At 35.2% G+C, this 17,119-nt stretch overlaps 1 protein-coding gene and 1 pseudogene across 1 annotated transcript; both read right to left on the bottom strand.

The window, feature by feature from the left end:
* Window positions 1-1,678: 1,678 nt before the first annotated feature.
* On the bottom strand, window positions 1,679-13,404 carry LOC140977441 (GDSL esterase/lipase At4g10955-like). The gene is made up of 2 exons (XM_073442190.1): window positions 12,991-13,404; window positions 1,679-2,824 (listed from the first exon to the last, which is right to left on the bottom strand). Exons 1-2 carry the CDS (start codon window positions 13,146-13,148, stop codon window positions 1,852-1,854), a joined length of 1,131 nt encoding a protein of 376 aa, XP_073298291.1. The 5' UTR covers window positions 13,149-13,404; the 3' UTR covers window positions 1,679-1,851.
* Window positions 13,405-13,583: 179 nt separating this feature from the next.
* Window positions 13,584-15,995, bottom strand: LOC140977449 (cytochrome b561 domain-containing protein At4g18260-like; annotated as a pseudogene).
* Between the last annotated feature and the right edge of the window lie 1,124 nt (window positions 15,996-17,119).

The following is a 17,119-nucleotide window of genomic DNA, read 5'->3' as shown; positions in this document are numbered from 1 at the left end:
ATTTCAAGAATCTGGTGCAAGAGCTAACCGGAAATGGAAACAACCAATCCCCCGTCCTATCCCCGCCTCCTTCATCGATCCCTCTATCTCCACCAACACCGGAAGAGCGCACTTATCAAGAAAATAACTTTGAATCGTCGTGCTTCAACACGCCTTTGGAGGGTTCACCAGATTTACGCGTGCACGAGTATCATGATCACTGTGTGTTGGAAGAATCATTGAGTAGCCAGAATCCTGGTTTTTCATCACTGTATGGAGATTTGGAGATGCTTTTAATGGAGATGGACTCGATTTCTTCGTATGATCACTATGATGGATGGTATGATCGTGGGATGAATCACCAAGAGGTCTGCGTTTATGATTACGATTTATCAACCATGATATGATCGATCTTCTGTGCATATACACGTATTTTATGTGTTGTATATTTGTATTGATCGAAGGGTTGAGCACAGATGTGCTTATATTTTTGTATTGTCTGAATTCTATATCTATATATATATCATATATAGGTATGTATATATGTATGTATATTGATATATATATATATAGATATATAGAGATATAGGAAATTAATGTATAGTTTATGCACCTTTTGTACAAATTGAGGAAATTTAAGTATTGTACTGTTGGTATATATGTTTATTTTGTATCTCTTAGGTGTGCATACTGCTGTTATGTGTTCAATACAATTTATATTAATGAATGTGGTTTTTCTTTTCGATTTATCAGAAGAAATAATAATATATTTCCTATAACAGAAAAAAATACACTATTTTTTTCTTTTTTTATCACTCGTCTTTAGCTAGCCAACCAAATATTATCAACTTGAATTCGAATACATATGATTGAACATGCATGCATATATATAAACTTCTAGCTCAATGCTAATTTGATACAAATCAAACAATATTTCAAGCTAACTCGAAGAATGGACCGAGTTGTTGTGTTCGTTTCTTAGAATGCCTCTAATATTAATGGAAACACAGTCTCCACTCAGGTGAGAATAAATCTATATAAATTATCCTACAAATACAAAACTCTGAGAAATATAATGAATTATTTAAAGAAAATTATAAACAATTTGACAATCGATTTACCAGTTGTTAAAAAATCTACTAAAATCCTTGTAAGCGAAAAGAAAATTACGTTGTCCATTATTCTACATAAGAAGGGAAAGTTCTTGACGATTATGGAGCAAACCTATATAGTTAGCCGGCTTATACATATATAAAACGTAGCATATATGGAAATTCCATCTGTATGTCAAATTATTGATTTTGGCCTAAATTAAAGAGAATAATTCTTCATTTTTTTAATTGATAAAATTCACTCACTCATGCTGTCTTCCATTAAATTTTTCAAAAGTAAAATATGAATTGCCCATAACGGGTGAGCTTGAATGCTAAAGTATTTAACTGAAAGAAATATTTTTCAAGTGGAAAATTTGAGAGTATTTTTTGAACATATGTTAATGTGTATTTTTAATATTTTTAAAAGACCAGATAAACATTACTTTATGAGCGTAAACCTATTTTCAAAGAGAGACTACATGTGCCATTGTGTGCGCTACTTGGCCAAAGGAAACCGACCCCAATGTATTGACAGCCACCAGAATGTACATTTAAAGGGCAAAAATGAATTGGAAACAAACTCAGACAAAGAAAGAAACAACGCATGGATTGAAAACAAGGACACTAGGAAATAGGAATGATCGTAACATAATAAGATATATGAGCCGGTTGTTATTTTTTTTTTCCCTTTTTTTTGTCCCTTCAACTTTTGAAGGAACTCATATACTAATTTTTTGTCATAAAAAAAGAACAAAAGCATGACTGAATTTTCTCCTTATCAAGCCTTGCTCGGGGATCGTTCTGCAGGCGGGAGGCTATACAAAGATTTCAACTGTCTGCTAATCAATTTACTGTTATTCAGAGCCGTTTGCATTTCCAAGTCATCTGACCACCATTGCTCCAAACCGTGCGCCTCAAGAAACTTTTGCTTGCCCTTTGACAGCACAAAAAGCTTGGCAGCACAGGATTCATTTCTTGGTTTTGTATTCTCTTTCTCCGCCGAGCTGTCTTCTCTGCCATCTGGATCGGCATAATAGCAACAGATATAGTCGCTATTATTTACATACAGATGCGGTATCCACTGCTTTGATCCTAAGGTTACAGACTTCGAGCCATCATCACCCGTAGCCTGAATTTCGGTACTAGAAGGGATTATTGACTTGACTCTATTCCACATAATCCCTGCTTTTTCTCCCATGTTTCTTAGACTTGAAACCAGTGAAACTGAGGGGGGATTAAACAAATGTGCCTCCACGAATATCCCTTCTTTGGCTAGTGCTTTTCCGACTTGAAGAGCAAAACCAGCTCCCAGAGAATGGCCTGAAATGCATATATTGCTGCTACCGTACTTTTCAGATATTGATTTTAGAGCCTTCAAAGCACAACTAAATCTTACGGATCCCTTCAGGCTTTCCCAAGCTAGGAACCGAAGATCATCCTCAATATCCCGTCGAATAGTTGGACTTTTCAGAAGTGTTCCTCTGAGAGCCAAAACAGCCCTTGGTGCACCACTAGGTCTTATAAGCACAAAATCTGTTAATGCTGCAGCACGATCCCATTCTAGTATAGCACCAAAAATTGATCCGTCCCTTTCATCTACGAGAGTCTCAACTAGTTTGTACTTAAAGGGTATCCACCATTTAGGAGCAAGAGCGTTTTCCGTGGTTCTGTTCTCTTGCCTATCGAGTTCAAGCAAGTACACGGCTTGTATAAAGCAGGCAATGACTGTCCTTTTGTAATTACCATCCTTCCTGGTCATGCAATTTTCCGGGATTATATTAGTTTTTTCAACTTTTTACAGAAACAACACATAAAACTTTGGGGGAAAATATAGCAGCGCAAACAAAAAACTCACCTGAAATTATATATATGATTCCAAATTTTATAATGTAAGAAATACTTATTTGCTTTGTACTCCTATGAAGACATCTCAGACGATTTTCATCAAATGAACATGAAGTTCTTTAGTATGTTTTCTGAAATTTCTCGAAAAAGATTTATATCACCAATCATCTTTTCTGACAAATAATTGCACCAAGGACATGGTCATACATGCAACAATTGAGTTAAGGTAAGTGTTGAACAATTTCTCCTTAAGAAAGATTTGCCCTCCTTGGTGTTTCGGTTTGTAACAATCTCCTCCCAAGATAAAACAACTCTTCTTACAAATACAACATACTAGGCCACAAAGTGAACTTGATGTCTTGAGCTTCTTGGCAGTTTGTGCAAAATCAGACAACAAGATCTACACACGATAACTTCTCTGCCATTTTCAATTTGAGTTTTTATCGGCTGTGTCAGTTTTGGCCATGAAACACTTCTTGGTTTCATAAGTGTGTTGAGGCGGCCCGTCATGACACTTACATAGGTGGTCTCCTTTCAAGAGTATGCTACCATATTCCTCCTTTTACAAGCTAAGGAACCATTAAAAGTTCAATACTTGACCTCACTACATTGGTAGGTAACAACACTCATCGTCATAGGAATGAGACTTACCATTGTACATGATATTTTGTGCCCTTGGAATTGCCGACTGCTCTTAACTAGTCGACATACTTTCCTTCCTCAGAAACCATTTGCATCCCAATGGTTCGGTACCTGGTGGACGATCCACTAGTTCTCAAGTAAGGTTTTGCATAATGGAGTCCATTTCTGACCAGTATTGATGACTTCTTTCCAGTATGGAGCTTCAAGACTAAACAAAGCATCTTGTAAGGTTTTTGGTTAATTTTCCAGCATATAGGTGTGGAAATCTGGATCAAAAGACTTCAAGGTTCAAACCCTTCCTTCGCTCAGGCTACATCAGTTCTAGCATTTTTTATCGTGTGAAGGTTCATCAATAATTATAAAACCTTCAATTTTATTTTATCCTTTTCTTTTGCTAGAGTTTTTTTCTTTTCTTTTTCAAAAAATACTGCATTCTTAGACTCAATTATCATGCCTACACTCATTTCAAAATTTTCAGACTTGTGCACTATGAATCTATAGGCATTGCTGTTATATGTATATCCAATGATGGTCCAATTATGACTTGATAAAGCTTTGGTATTTCAACCTTGGCCAGACATCCTCACATTTTCAAGTATTTGAAGGAAGATTTATGGCTTTTCCATAATTCATATGGCGTCTTGTGGGGGATTTGAGGTGAGTATGGTGCAATAGTTTGATGGATGATGCCCAAGGACAAACAAAATTCATCAAATGATGTCCCATATTCTCATCATCTATCACTCGAACTCTTTTTATTTGTTTAACAAGTTGATTTCCAACTTTGGCTCTGTATGTTTTGGAAATACACTTTGGTCATTTTTGCTTCAACATGTATTTCATATTTGTGGGTTGGATCGATATTACATTTAGGCACAATTCCAAATTCATTAAACGTCACAGAGTATTAAAATTTACATGTCCTAAATGAACATGTCGTAAATCAGAACACTCAAGCAAGTAAATATAACTTTTAGTTTTATTGCCAACATCAATCTCGCAGTGAAACACTATTACATTCATTTTTAAGAGGTTATCATCCAGACACATTTTCTTTACAAAATGATCATTCTTGGTCAATACAAATTTATCGACTCAAATACAAACCTAAAACCATGTTTGACCGACAACTAATCTGACACCAGGTTCTTGTAATGATTTTTCTTTTCTTGCATTTTTTACTTGATTCCACTATGTTTACTTTTGCAGCCATCTTACTTTTCTTGTCTTCCGTTTTACAGCTGTCTTTCTCAATCCCTAGTCGTACAATCAGATCTTCCATTCACATTTCCTTCCTATTATGCTTCAACTAATTCTTGAAATCTTTCCCCACAAGAAGGAGTTTCACAGTCAAAGCAACAACTTGGAAGGATTCACTTGACTTAGACTCATTTCCTCAGCATGAATCTCGTGCAAAAGTACTTGTATTTCTTGCACTTGACTAGCCTTATATTTGGAGTCCTCTATCTTGTGAAATCCAAGAAGCATCCAATAATGAACTTTTTAAGGCCAGCATCTACAGCCTTATACTTCTTATCAAACGTTTCTCATAGTTCCTTCACAATTTTGACTTGACAGTACTCATTGTAAAGTGCATTATCAAGTCCATTCAGAATGTATTTTCTGCATAGAAAATCACTTTGATTCCATGCATCCAGTGCAACCCTTCACTTGACTTAGACTCATTTTCTCTGCATGAATCTCGTGCAAAAGTACTTGTATTTCTTGCACTTGGCTCGCCATAGATTTGGAGTCTACTATCTTGAAATCCAAGAAGCATCCAATAATGAACTTTTTAAGGCCAACATCTTCAGCCTTATACTTCTTTTCAAGCATTTCCCATAGTTCCTTCGCGGTTTTGACTTGACAGTACACATTTTAAAATGGATTATCAAGTCCATTCAGAATGTATTTTCTGCATAGAAAGTCACTTTGATCCAATGCATCCAATGCAACCCATCTTATCAGGGTCGACCTCTTTCCTACAATGGAGGGAGAATCCTCCTTAAAAAATCTTTCCAAATTAAGTGTGGTTAGGTAGAACAATAAGTTTTGTTGCCACCTTTTAAAATCTGCACACAGAATTTCTTTGGTTTTTCTCCTTGTGCGATTGGAATAGTTGTCGTCGAAGATGGCAATGAATCTACAACAGTTGAGTTGATGTAATTGTTGAACACTTTCTCCTTACAAAGAATTTGCCCCGCCTTGATGTTTCAAATGAGCCTTGTGTAAGAAAATTGTGACCCGTAAATTAAACGTGTTGAAAATGACGACGGTCATTGCCAACAATTGTTAGCCTCAAATTTTGAAAATTGAGATGCGTATACAAATTTGGTTTGAATCTCGAGCTCCCAAAACACTCGGTGATGGTATGAGTGTGCCTATAAATACCGAAGGCATTGAGGTCCCTAAACACACAATCTCATACAGAAAATACACCATCTAAAGGAGTGTTGAAGTGTTTAGAAGGTTTCAATCGAAAAGAAATCAGAAAGCTTCAACAAATTTTTAATGGCCGGAGGTAATTCTCGATCCGCTTCCGCATATTATATCATGTTCATATATACGTGAAAACATGTTTTTTGAGAAAAAATCTATCATTTGGTATCAGAGCCAGTGATACCTCTACCTTGAAAATTTGTTTTCTGAAAAATACGCGATATCATAAAATTTCTTTTGAAGTTTTTGTATATGAAACTTACCTGGAAGAAGTTTTTGTATATGAAACTTACTTGGAATTTGTTTTCGGCGGCATCTTGAAGATGAAAATATTACGTTTTCTGATTTCTGAAAATTTTTTGAAAAAAGAAATTTTCAGACGAAGGGAAAATTTTATTCCAGAGAGAATGAAGATGATCGATATAATGAAGATGCCTTTGTGATTGAATCATTATAAAATGCATGCGTGATTGAACCATTATTAAATGCCTTTGTGATTGAATCCAACATGCCACGTGAAGTCATCAGAAAAATTAAATGCATGCAAATTTTATATTATTTTAATTTTTTTTTAAAAAAATTAAATTAAATGTGGGACCCACGAAAATTGACAAAATTGTCCATTCTCGGTAATGTTTTTTAATTATTATTAATATTATTTTTGATGAGGAGCCCACATTTTCACGTAAATGTGATCCTCACTTTATCACTACTTTGATTGAAGAGAAAAACTGATGGAAAACATATTTGTTCATATTAAGTAAAAATGTGAATATAAAGTTATTTAATGAAAAATTTTGTCTTATAAAGATTCACATAAATGTGGATAATTAAGTTGAATAATAATTATAAGGTGACGTAAGAAAACATGATCCGAGGGAGTTCTTCATAGATCGGTTTAAATTACCTTGACTAGCCACTGGTCTCCCTGAGGAATGTTGCTCTGTCTAGGAGTTAGGTATTTAAAGGGCCTTAGCCCTACCTATCTTTCCTGGGAGCACTCTTGGAAAGTGTTGATTGCGAAATAATTATTATATAAAGCATTAAGTGAAGCCAAAATTTTGTCCGGGGAACCGTATAATTTTAAATAATTGAGGAATAGCCACAACATCCTTAATTATGAAAAATTATGCATTAAGTGGATTTGGATCACATAATGGACATCAATTGTAATTAATTATATAGACATAATAAATTTTACCCCACATGGATTTTTATTATATTTATATAACTGATTAGGTTAAATATATTTTTCTTAATTTACCCACAGGAGTTAAGGAAAATTCATTTTGATAGTTTTATCATAAAGTTACAGAAAAATCTTATTGAATTAAAATTTTAGCCCACAGGCAAATTTTATGTCATTAGATTTTTAAAATATGAATTACATTGGTAAAACATGATATTGTCTCAAAATTTTAAGCATATGATATTTTGTGCAGTTATGCAACCTGCGAGTTTTTCTGATATGAAATGTGACATTCCCGAACTAAAGGGCGATAACTATAAAATATGGAAAGAAAGAATTCTTCTTCAATTCGGGCGGCTGGATATTGATTATGCTATACGGAAAGACGAACCATCTGCTATTACTGAAAACAGCATTCCGGATGATGTTGATCTTTATGAAAAATGGGAGCTATCTAATCGACTCTGCGTAATGTTCATAAAGACCAAAATCTCTGCTGGTATGCGTGGTTCTGTCGATCAGCATAATAATGTCAGAGACTTACTGAAGGCTATTGATAAACAGTTTCATTCTTCAGATAAGGCACTAGCAAGCACCCTAATCATGAAATTCTCTTCATTAAGGCTCACCAGTGTGAGAGGTGTGCGAGAGCACATCATGAAAATGCGGGACATAGCGGCTCGGCTCAAAACACTTGAAGTGGAAATATCTGAGACTTTTCTTGTGCACTACATTCTATGCACTCTTCCACAACAATATGGACCCTTCAAAATTTTCTATAACACACATAAAGATAAATGGTCGATTAATGAATTAATGACCATGTGTGTTCAAGAGGAAGGAAGGCTATTGATGGAAACAAGTGATAATGTGTTTATGACCACACAAGGAAAGTATAAGAAGCAAGCCAAAGTCAAAGGAAAAGTGAAAGGAATAATTCCACCCCAACCTGACATAAAGAAAGAATCCAAGTGTTTCTTCTGTAAAAAGACGGGACACATAAAGAAGGATTGCAATAAATTTAAGGACTGGCTTGAAAAGAAAGGTATTCCTACTTCATTTGTCTGTTATGAATCTAATATGGTTGATATGATTTATAACACGTGGTGGATTGATTCTGGTTCTACAATCCATGTTACAAATACCTTACATGGTATGCAAAACCTAAGGAAGCCAATAGGAAATGAGCGGAGCATCTATTCAGGAAACAAGATGTCTTCGCATGTGGAGGCTATTGGGACTTGCTGCCTTATATTGGATAGTGGTTTTATTTTAAAATTGGAAAAGACATTTTATGTTCCTAGTTTTTCTAGGAATTTAATTTCAGTTTCAAAACTTGTACCCCTTGATTACTCATTTCAGTTTTTGGATAAATCAATAAATTTGTTTTATAAATCAAATCTTATTGGAAATGGTACAATAGTTGATGGTCTTTTTTCTATTTATTTACAAAATAATAACACCACTATGCATGTTCAAGGAGGTATTAAAAGATGTGTTATAAATGAAGATTCCTCTATATTGTGGCACAGGAGATTGGGACACATCTCCATAGAGAGAATTAAAAGATTAGTAAATGATGGAGTACTCGGTACTTTAGATTTTACTAATTTTGAGACTTGTGTGGGCTGCATTAAGGGAAAGCAGAGCAATAAGTCTAAAAAGGGTGCCAAGAGGAGTACAGAAATATAAGAAATCATGCATTCAAATATTTGTTGTCCAGATATGGACATGCAAAGTCCGAAATACTTCATCTCTTTCATTGATGATTACTCACGATACATGTATATCTACACGCTTCATAACAAAAACAAAGCACTAGAAGCCTTTAAGGTTTTTAAGGCTGAAGTGGAGAAGCAATGTGGAAAACATATTAAGATTGTGAGAACTGATAGAGGTGGAGCATATTACGGTAGATACACTGAGAATGGACAGGCACCTGGTCCGTTTGCAAAGTTTCTCCAGGAACATGAGATTGTTGCCCAATATACTATGCCTGGTTCTCCAGACCAGAATGGCGTAGCTGAGAGGAGAAACCGAACATTATTGGACATGGTGAGGAGCATGTTTAGTAGATCTAAACTTCCTGAATCCTTGTGGACTGAAGCTCTTAAGACAGCTGTGTATATATATTAAACCGAGTTCCAACTAAGGCTGTTCCAAAGACGCCATTTGAGTTATTTAAAGGTTGGAAACCGAGTTTGCAACATATACGCGTTTGGGGCTGTGCTTCAGAAATAAGAGTTTACAACCCACATGAAAAGAAACTGGACCCAAGAACTATAAGTGGATATTTCATTGGGCATGTCGAAAAATCCAAAGGGTACAGATTCTATTGTCCATCTCACAACACTCGAATTGTGGAATCAAGAAATGCAAAATTTCTTGAAAATGACTTGATTAGTGGGAGTGATCATGACATAGTTTTTTAGAATGATCACATTAATGCACAACCCTCTTATTCAAATGACAGATTGGTCGTTATTCACACTCCTCAAGACCAAATGACTGTTAGACAACCACTTACTGAAGTTCCACAAATCGCTGATGAAAATCCAGCAGATCAAATTGTTAATGAGGAACAACAAGAAATTGTTGATCAACCAAACAACCTTAGGAGATCTACTAGAATAAGAAGATCAGCAATATCTAGTGATTATGTTGTGTATTTACAAGAATCAGATTTTAACATTGGAGCCGAAAATGATCCTGAAACGTTTTCACAAGCCATGAGTTGTAATGAGTCAAAATTATGGTTTAATGCTATGAAAGAAGAGATGAATTCTATGGCAGTTAATGGAGTCTGGGATCTTGTTCAGTTGCCTGATAGTGTAAAAGCCATTGGATGTAAATGGGTCTTCAAAACAAAGAAAGACTCATTAGGCAACATTGAAAGGTATAAAGCAAGACTCGTTGCTAAAGGATTCACTCAGCAGGAAGGAATCGATTATAAGGAGACTTTTTCTCCAGTATCTAAGAAAGATTCTCTTCGTATCATTCTAGCATTAGTTGCACATTTTGACTTAGATTTACAACAAATGGATGTGAAAACAGCTTTTCTCAATGGAGAACTAGAGGAAGAGGTTTATATGAAACAACCTGAAGGATTCTTCTCTAGTAATGGTGAGCAATTGGTTTGTAAGCTTAAGAAATCTATATATGGATTGAAACAAGCTTCCCGTCAATGGTATTTAAAATTTCATGATGTTATCTCTTCATTCGGATTTGTTGAGAACCCCATGGATCAATGTATATACCAGAAGGTTAGTGGGAGCAAGATTTGTTTCCTTATTCTATATGTGGATGATATATTACTTGCACTAGACCTGACATAGCATTTGTTGTTGGGATGTTGGGAAGATATCAGAGTAATCCAGGTTTAGACCATTGGAAAGCTGCAAAGAAAGTCATGAGGTACCTTCAAGGGAACAAAGATTATATGCTTATGTTCAGACGAACTGAGAATTTGGAAGTAATTGGCTACTATGATTCAGACTACGCTGTCTGCATTGATTCAAGAAAATCCACTTCAGGATATATTTTCATGCTAGCTGGTGGAGCTGTATCTTGGAGAAGTGCAAAGCAGACATTGACTGCTACTTCCACTATGGAAGCTGAGTTCGTATCCTGTTTTGAGGCAACCTCACGTGGTGTATGGTTGAAGAGTTTCATTTCGGGGCTTAGAGTTATGGATTCTATATTTAGGCCATTAAGAATATATTGTGACAATTCAACTGCTATTTTTATGGCTAAAAATAACAAAAGTGGTAGTTGAAGCAAACACATCGACATTAAGTATTTAGCCATACGAGAACGTGTTAAAGATAAGAAGTTACTTATCGAGCACATTAGCACTGAATTGATGATTGCGGATCCTTTAACTAAAGGCATGCCACCATTGAAATTCAAGGATCATACAGAAAGAATGGGACTTGGTTCCTTTATGTAATTTTGTTGTAAGAACAAATTTAATGAAACTCATTAAGTTATGATATTTTTCATATTCAGTTATGTACATATTCAGTTATCATGAAAAATATCAATAAAGTTGGACCTCGAATAAACATAGGGTTTATTCATTAAGTTATTTGAGAGATATAATGTATTGTAATACATGGAAGATAATAATCGTTTTTAGATGACCTATCGCCATAATTCATGTATTTTAATTTCTCCTATGATAAATGAGATATACGGGTCAAGTGGGAGAATGTAAGAAAATTGTGACCCGTAAATTAAACGTGTTGAAAACGACGACGGTTATTGCCAACAATTGTTGAAAAAATTTGTACACGGCAGCCTCAAATTTTGAAAATTGAGATGCGTATACAAATTTGGTTTGAATCTCGAGCTCCCAAAACACTCGGTGATGGTATGAGTGTGCCTATAAATACCGAAGGCATTGAGGTCCCTAAACACACAATCTCATACAGAAAATACACCATCTAAAGGAGTGTTGAAGTGTTTAGAAGGCTTCAATCGAAAAGAAATCAGAAAGCTTCAACAAATTTTTAATGGCCGGAGGTAATTCTCGATCCGCTTCCGCATATTATATCATGTTCATATATACGTGAAAACATGTTTTTTGAGAAAAAAATCTATCACCTTGATGCCCTGTTTAATGATTTCAATCTTTAGGAACACGTCAGTAACCATTTGAGGTGTCTCTTAGACCAAAGGACACGAAAGAACCATCATATGACACCATTAGGATGAAAAGGTGTCTGAAAACTCAAAAAATGAACATGCTTGTTCATGAATCCGATTTCCGGGCGTCCCAGCGCTGCCTTCACTGCCTGGAAAAATCCAGGCAGTGCCAAGAGCGCCCCTTGCTGCCTGGAAATTTCAGGAAGCATTTGTAGCGCGGGTTCCCCCTCCGGTGAAGTTGTTTCGAGTGTTTTGCTTAATTTTTCATTCATTAAGCTCAAATATACAGCAGAAACAAATAAAAACTTGGAGATCATTAGTCATTTGTGGAAGAAAAATTGCAAAATCATTAGTCATTTGTGGAAGAAACAATCCACTAGTGTAGTTGAACAATAGTAAAGTCTGATCCCAATAAACAAATAAACTGAAACTCCATAAAGAAAAAAACTTCACAGCAGAAGTATTATTTCATTGATGACATGCTTTTTCTTGTTCTGATTGAGTCATATTTGCTACAGTCCGAATTGTGTATTTGGAGCACTAGCAAAGATGCAGATTTACATTGACAACAAAGAAAAAGTAAATGTACATTCCAAGTTTGCATATCAGTTCAATCGTTGTCGAATCCGAACCTTACATGGTTAACGGAAAGAGTCCCACCAACAAAATCATCCTTTATTCTGGTTTAGATTATTAATTTTAGAGTGTGATCACACAGATACGGCGATAACAATCTACAATCAGCGTAAAGATGCAAATTCATTGGAGACCACATGCAGTAAAAGATAATCAATCTTGACCTTTCTCATATATCAACAGAATCAACTCAGACTAGTTATTTTCCTAACTCCAACAAAATTCAAGCTTCTGTTAACATTTAAACTAATAAAATAAAAACACCAAACTCAAAATCCTCACTCGAGTAAAGAAAAGATAATACTTGAAACGAGGCTGAAGTAGGTAGAGAATGCTTTCTCATGTAAACCCCAAAAGTCCAAGATTAGGTTAAGAACCAGCTGTTCCACACAAAAACATGTGTTCTCATACAAGGAGGCAAACCCATATACTTCTGCGAAAGTAACTTTCCCCAAAAGTACAGTACCAAAATTCTCAAAACCGAGGGGACAAAAAAAAAGGAGGAAAATGAACACTGACCAATTGGAACTGATGAGATCTCTCCAGTTAATGGAAGGAACGTTGCGAGGACCAGACACATGAAACGCATACGGGTGTTGATTTTGAGTGGCGAGCTCCGTTTCCATCACCTGCAGAATCCCACTCTTCGTCACCTCCTCCGCCTCCCGCTTCCCCATTTCCGCTCTTAAATTGAAAAACCCTCCTCAAACTTCGACTACAAAGTACGCAGAAGAGATGCCAAGAATTTTCAAGGAAGAGATGGATAAAGGAAAGTGGGGGGATGGCTTTTGGGCTTGTCAAGAGTTTGCTGCCGTTGTTATGGAATACGATTCCAAGAGAAAAATCTGGGATTTAAATTCGTTGGATTTAGAATAAATCTAACGTTAATGGTTACAGCTAATTTTTTGAAAACGCCTGCTTTTGGTTTTCTTGTTTTTTGGTGTCGGCTTCCTTACAACGGTCATAATTTGACTTCACATGGCCAATTTGATATCATTAAGCAAGTAAATAGAAAGAAAATACGCCATTATCTAATATTTGAAGTTTGAATACACAGGTCATTTGAGATGTAAAATCATAATTTTATTGAAAGATTTCAAAAATCGAATACAAATTTTGGAAATACATAAATAAAATTTTAAAAAGTTGAGTTTTTTTTTACCTATATAATTCTTAGAAGTGTTGATGGTCTTGAATTTAAGAATCGATTTGGGTTTAGTCCAAAATTTGAACTTTCCAGTTATTCAAGAATCAAAATGTTTGGCCATTGTAGTGGTGTATGGGAGTAATGATAGTTCCTGTAGACCTACAATCTATCTTTTTTTTAATATATAAATAAATAAAATATATTACTCAATCAAAGTTGATAAATTACTGAATGGGGTAGAGGAATCATATCTGTACAAGTATATTGATCAATAAATTAAATAAGTCAGCTATTTTCTTCTTTCCTTTGGCATCTTGGAGACATCTCTTGATCAGTAGGCTGTATAGGCTCATTTCCTAAAATCACACCTTGTTTCTGTGCGTAGTGCCACTTTTCTTGAAGAAGGTAGAGGAAGAGTATGAATGAGATCTTCACCGCGAAAATAACAGTCCAAACCTTAACGTTTTTCGATGTCCGTTTATGGTAGGCTTGTAATCCCGTGTATATGTTGATGACTCCGAGTAAAGAAACTGCTACTCCTACCAGCCAGTGAAAAAGAAACCAAATGCTTCTTCCTTTGCTTCCCCTGCACACAAAGAACTCTCAGTTTATGCTCAAGTAATTCTGACTATAAATTTCAAGAGTGAACCTTTAACTATGTGGCCTTAACATGCCAATCAATGTTTGTAACCATATGACACCATAAATGGCTAGGCCTATTATCTGATGATCGTTGCAGAAAGAATTTTCGAAGTATATTATTGACAGTACTGCTGCTGCCGTTGCAAGGAGGACTGCGACAACCTTCAAATGAAACCGAATCGTTTTATATTTACAGAAAAAAATAGGTGTTAGTTGCCAAACTTTAAGCCATTATGATATCGTCAGATCAGTCGGTCTCATTGTTGAAAGAAACTAGCTTAGGAAGCTTTTAGCAGCTTATCGATAATATATTTGATTTTAATGTTTTCCTTTCTTGCTAAGTATTCATAATTATTAGAAGGGCTAAGTTATTATCATGATTTTATTTTTATTCCAACTAACAAAGTTCTTGGTGAAAATGATATATTAATATAACACTGTGGAGATATTGTATATTGCGCAGTAGCTAAAAGGAGAAAAAAGGCCATCTTTCATAATGTTGCCTGTCAATTTGCAACTAATGTTACAAAACAGGATGGATTCAAGAATTTGAAGAACTTACCTGTGTAATAGCATGAATGTAAAGTATAATTCTTTGCTTTCTCCGGGATTCCCTTCTGTTTGACATCCTCTTAATAAGTATCGCAACCGGCATAAGAAAACCAACTGAAGCCCAGAGTAGGAATCCATGAAGTTTGATTTGAAAGGATAGTCGAGGAGTTATCTGACACCGTATACCGAGTCGACCAATTCATCAAAGAACAGTAGATCATGATGTATGCATATGTAAGTAACGATTTTGGTGTTTCCTTAAAAAAACTTAGCTGCAGAAGTACCACACTACCTCAGGAATCTTGTCTTTGTTACTCGAATGAACGTTTTCTTTTCTCGTAAGATCATTAGCTGAGGCCACAGACAGTAGGAGACTAAGTACAGCAATACATGCAGGAAATGCAAAACGCACCAGCTTCTGTGTAGATATCATATTTCAATCTTGATTTGGATGGTCCTTTGTCTTAAAATCCTACGAGAACGAGAAAGAAGCATATATGAGGAAATGCGAAAAGAGGAAACCAGCTGAAAAAGAACTTTCATCTTCTCTCTTTTGAATTGATAAATATTATCTGTATATGGTGGCATGGAACATTGTTTTTTGCTATGAAAATCCCTTTCTCTCATATTCTTTCTAATTATGGAACAGAATTTTATTAACGCTTGTTTATATGAAAAAACTAAAAAGGCAGCGCATTACCCTTGGATCTTTATTATCCTCCTCCTCCGATCTTTCGGCTTGTAAAGCAAAAGTATAATGGTAAAAGGAATATTTTTAAGGTGAGACTATTGCATTGAGTCCATATCTTTCTCAGTGGAATATATAGGAGAAGCTTAGGAATTGGGATGTTGTTCAAATTTCAACAGGGTGGCGTTTTTTTCTTACCGGCTTTTGGGTTTTAACGGAGGTATGAAAACGTCAACTTGTATTGTCTGCACACTAGCATACAGACAATAGAGACAGTGTTTTCTGCAGCTCCACTAAGAATTGCAGACTATAATAGCAACTGCACAATAGTACATTACATGTATATGCCCTTTGGAAGATGGAGCATCTTTGCTCGGACAGCAACTAAAAATTTTGATCAGTCCGGGAGCAAAAATGATACAAGACACAAAGATTTGCGTCTGAACTTGACAAAAACATGACACGATATACGAATGTACATATTACTTTGGGGATCTTATTGCCTCATCCCAAGTTACATACAATCTTACTTTTGATCTATATTACTGTTTTTGGGATCCCATTGTAATAATGGTTCCTAACTAACACAGCTCAGAAAAGCAGAAATAAGATGATACTTTAGGAAGATAGGTGGAGCCTGACATTGTATTATATTCCCATGCAACTTTTTGTTGTGGGAAATCTATTAGCCAATTTAAAAATTCAAAGCAAGAGATGGTCCCTGTTTCCACTAAATAAGTCAAATACTGGGGTTGAGCCTCAAGTGTGAAATCTCGTCTCCACTCAAATACATTCTTGCTTTTCTTGGTGTTTTCATCGTAGGTTGTAAATCTTGGATTCAATATTATCTCACGCATGAATTGTGGGGAGTAGTATTGTACAGTTGGAACATGGATTGACGACGATATGTTATAGTCGGAGTATTGCTCTCACTGCTTATCCAATGATTATCGTTGCTCAAAATAAGTGTATTCAAATTTTTTTTAATGCAATAGTGGTCATTGGATTTATCACGAAAGTTATGCTTTCAACATATGTTGAATTAAACCCCATTGTATTGGGATGAAATCACAAAATTCGATCTAAAAAAACTACAAAATAATGTGTAAATTAAACGATCAATTTTATTGATAATCAGTCTAATTAATTCTCATGATCAAATAAAAGCAATTACTTGAGTCAGAGTTGAAATTAACTATCTCAAAATCAAACTTATGTTCATGGTTGAATACCGTAATCCAAAATTATTTTAGAAAATACCAATGCCAAAAAGGTTCGACAGAAATTATATGCGACTAATTCCACATGAAATTTTTTCTTTGATAATAAAAGTATTTCTTGTTTCAAAAGATCATAATTGAAGTTGTTGGCTTCAAAAAAATTGCCCAGTATCACATGCTCATCGTCAAGACAACAATCATCAACGTTGGAAAATAATTTATACTGTCGGGAATTTATCAAATAATTTAGTAATTCTTTCAAGCACGTTGGCTGTTCAGATGCAATGACGAATAATGTATAACATGATGATGATAAATCAATATATATAATAACATAATGAGGCATGATTCTAATCATGTAGAGTTCGAATTCAAACATCGGATGACACAAAAATGCAT

This window comes from Primulina huaijiensis, chromosome 1 (genome assembly GCF_012295235.1).
Source record: "Primulina huaijiensis isolate GDHJ02 chromosome 1, ASM1229523v2, whole genome shotgun sequence".
In the NCBI taxonomy this organism is placed as follows: domain Eukaryota; kingdom Viridiplantae; phylum Streptophyta; class Magnoliopsida; order Lamiales; family Gesneriaceae; genus Primulina; species Primulina huaijiensis.
This window is presented reverse-complemented; position numbering and strand designations above follow the sequence as displayed.

What these genes read in the sequence shown, in the direction of transcription:
- LOC140977441 (XM_073442190.1), bottom strand. Translation starts at nt 13,148, where the DNA reads ATGGGGAAGCGGGAGGCGGAGGAGGTGACGAAGAGTGGGATTCTGCAG. An exon ending in GATCTCATCAGTTCCAATTG is followed by an intron (nt 2,825 to 12,990) that starts GTCAGTGTTCAT and finishes TTGCATGACCAG; the next exon opens with GAAGGATGGTAATTACAAAA.